The 1,968-nt window shown below is 36.4% G+C and overlaps 1 protein-coding gene across 1 annotated transcript in view; it reads left to right on the forward strand.

Annotated features, from left to right (window-relative positions):
• The first annotated feature begins 1,407 nt into the window (after window positions 1-1,407).
• LOC102479037 (olfactory receptor 4C16-like) overlaps window positions 1,408-1,968 on the forward strand; it is a 3,348-nt gene continuing 2,787 nt past the window's right edge. The window contains exon 1 of the mRNA XM_006152768.1: window positions 1,408-1,965. Coding sequence (XP_006152830.1) covers window positions 1,427-1,965 — 539 coding nt within the window. The 5' untranslated portion in view covers window positions 1,408-1,426. The remainder of the gene's footprint in view (window positions 1,966-1,968) is intronic.

Here is a 1,968-nt window from a genome sequence, read left to right on the forward strand (position 1 = left end):
TTCTATTCACTGTGGAAGAAAAATCGTCATTGAAAAAAGTGAAATTTCATATCTGAATAATTATCGACTTTTTCACGACAGAAAATAATTGAATGAATAATTAAATTGATGGGACCACCAGTTAGCGTAATGGCTATGTCACTGGACTCCCACGTAGTTGACCGCGGTTCATGACCCAGACCTGGTGGCTTAAAACTCACGCCTGGCACATGTGCATGTTTGCCCAAGATCCCAGGAGGAGAACGGAGGAGAAGGGATTGCGGCGTGGCCATCCCCCCGGGGGGTGATTTCTCACTTTCTATCTTTCTGTCTGTTTCTGTCTGTCTAATGAGCGCACGCGCCCTATAGCAAAAACCTCTCAAAAAAAAAAAAAATGAATTCAATTGACGACTATTCCTTTTCTCTAAAACTAGTCTCTTCGGAATTTCAGTTCTAGTTCAAGAATCTGGGGTTTCCAAATGCCTAGGGAACAGAAATTCTCTTGAGATTGCAACCATAATGTATTCTTAACGCACCTGCCTAGTGATATCCTTCAAACCACTCAGTTAAAAAATACTTAATATAAAAACTTGGATCATGCAAACATGAATGATGGGGTAATAATTGATCATCCACATTTCATTTAAATCCAACCTCAGGGACTAGGAGACTTATTAGGAGTGCATTTAATAAGTAAGCAGGAGAAAATAAGAAGTATTTGATATATTGCTCATTTTCAAAGAACATTCCATTTCTGTTCATCACATATGTCAAGTATCGAATAGCATAAGTGTACTTCAATTATTTCATTGAAGTACAGATTATTTAGAGGATTTGTTTCCTTTTCCTCTTTCAAGATGAATAATCAGAGAATATGTGCAGAGAAGTGAATCAAATTATGTATCTTATAAATAACATATATTTGTATAGATATGTATAATAGATATGTAAGCCATGTAAATATGTATAAATAAGACATTCTATATGTGATGGTAGTGGTGTGTGACCTTATATTTATGCCATAAAATGCCAAGGCAGTCATGTATATCCTAAATGTTGAGTGATGCACCATTAGAGCTATGGGAACTGATATTTATTCAATATAAAAAATTGAAGTATGTATTAAATAGATGTATACTTCTCAACTTTTTATGCATTATATTGACACACTAATCAGAAGCAAGCCCAAGTTTTAACATGGGCTTGTACTTAATACTGCTGCAGAGAAGTATTCATAAGCATGTTTGAGACCAATAACCTTGTGAAAAGGTCATTAAAATTGAATGCAAGCATTGAAATGACTTTATAAACCATAAATATTTTTGTGAGGATTATTTAATTTTGTTTAAAATATTCCATAGCATCACATACACATCATAAATTATTATTTTTTCTTTTTTGCAGATGAATCATTTCACACTTGCCCCTTTTCCTCATTCGTGAAACCATGTACTTGAATAATAATGTGACCGAGTTCATTCTGCTTGGGTTGACACAGGATCCTGTTAGGAAGAAAGTAGTATTTGTAATTTTTTTGCTTTTCTATTTGGGGACATTGGTGGGTAACTTGCTTATTCTCACCACCATCAAGACCAGCCATTCACTTGGGAGCCCCATGTACTTCTTCCTTTTCTACTTATCCTTATCTGATACCTGCTTCTCTACTTCCATAGCCCCTAAAACAATTGTGGATTCCTTTTTGAAGAAGACAACTATTTCATTCATTGAGTGCATAATTCAAGTATTTACATTTCATTTCTTTGGTTGCCTGGAAATCTTCATTCTTATCCTCATGGCTGTTGACCGCTATGTGGCCATCTGTAAGCCACTGCACTACACGGCCATCATGAGCCGCCAGGTCTGCAATAGATTGGTAGCTATGGCCTGGGTTGGGTCCTGTGTGCATTCTTTAACTCAGATTTTCCTTGCCTTGAGTCTGCCATTCTGTGGTCCCAATGTAATTGATCACTATTTCTGCGACTTGCAGCC

The sequence above is a fragment of the Tupaia chinensis genome, unplaced genomic scaffold (genome assembly GCF_000334495.1).
Source record: "Tupaia chinensis unplaced genomic scaffold, TupChi_1.0 Scaffold000357_1, whole genome shotgun sequence".
Lineage (NCBI taxonomy): Eukaryota > Metazoa > Chordata > Mammalia > Scandentia > Tupaiidae > Tupaia > Tupaia belangeri.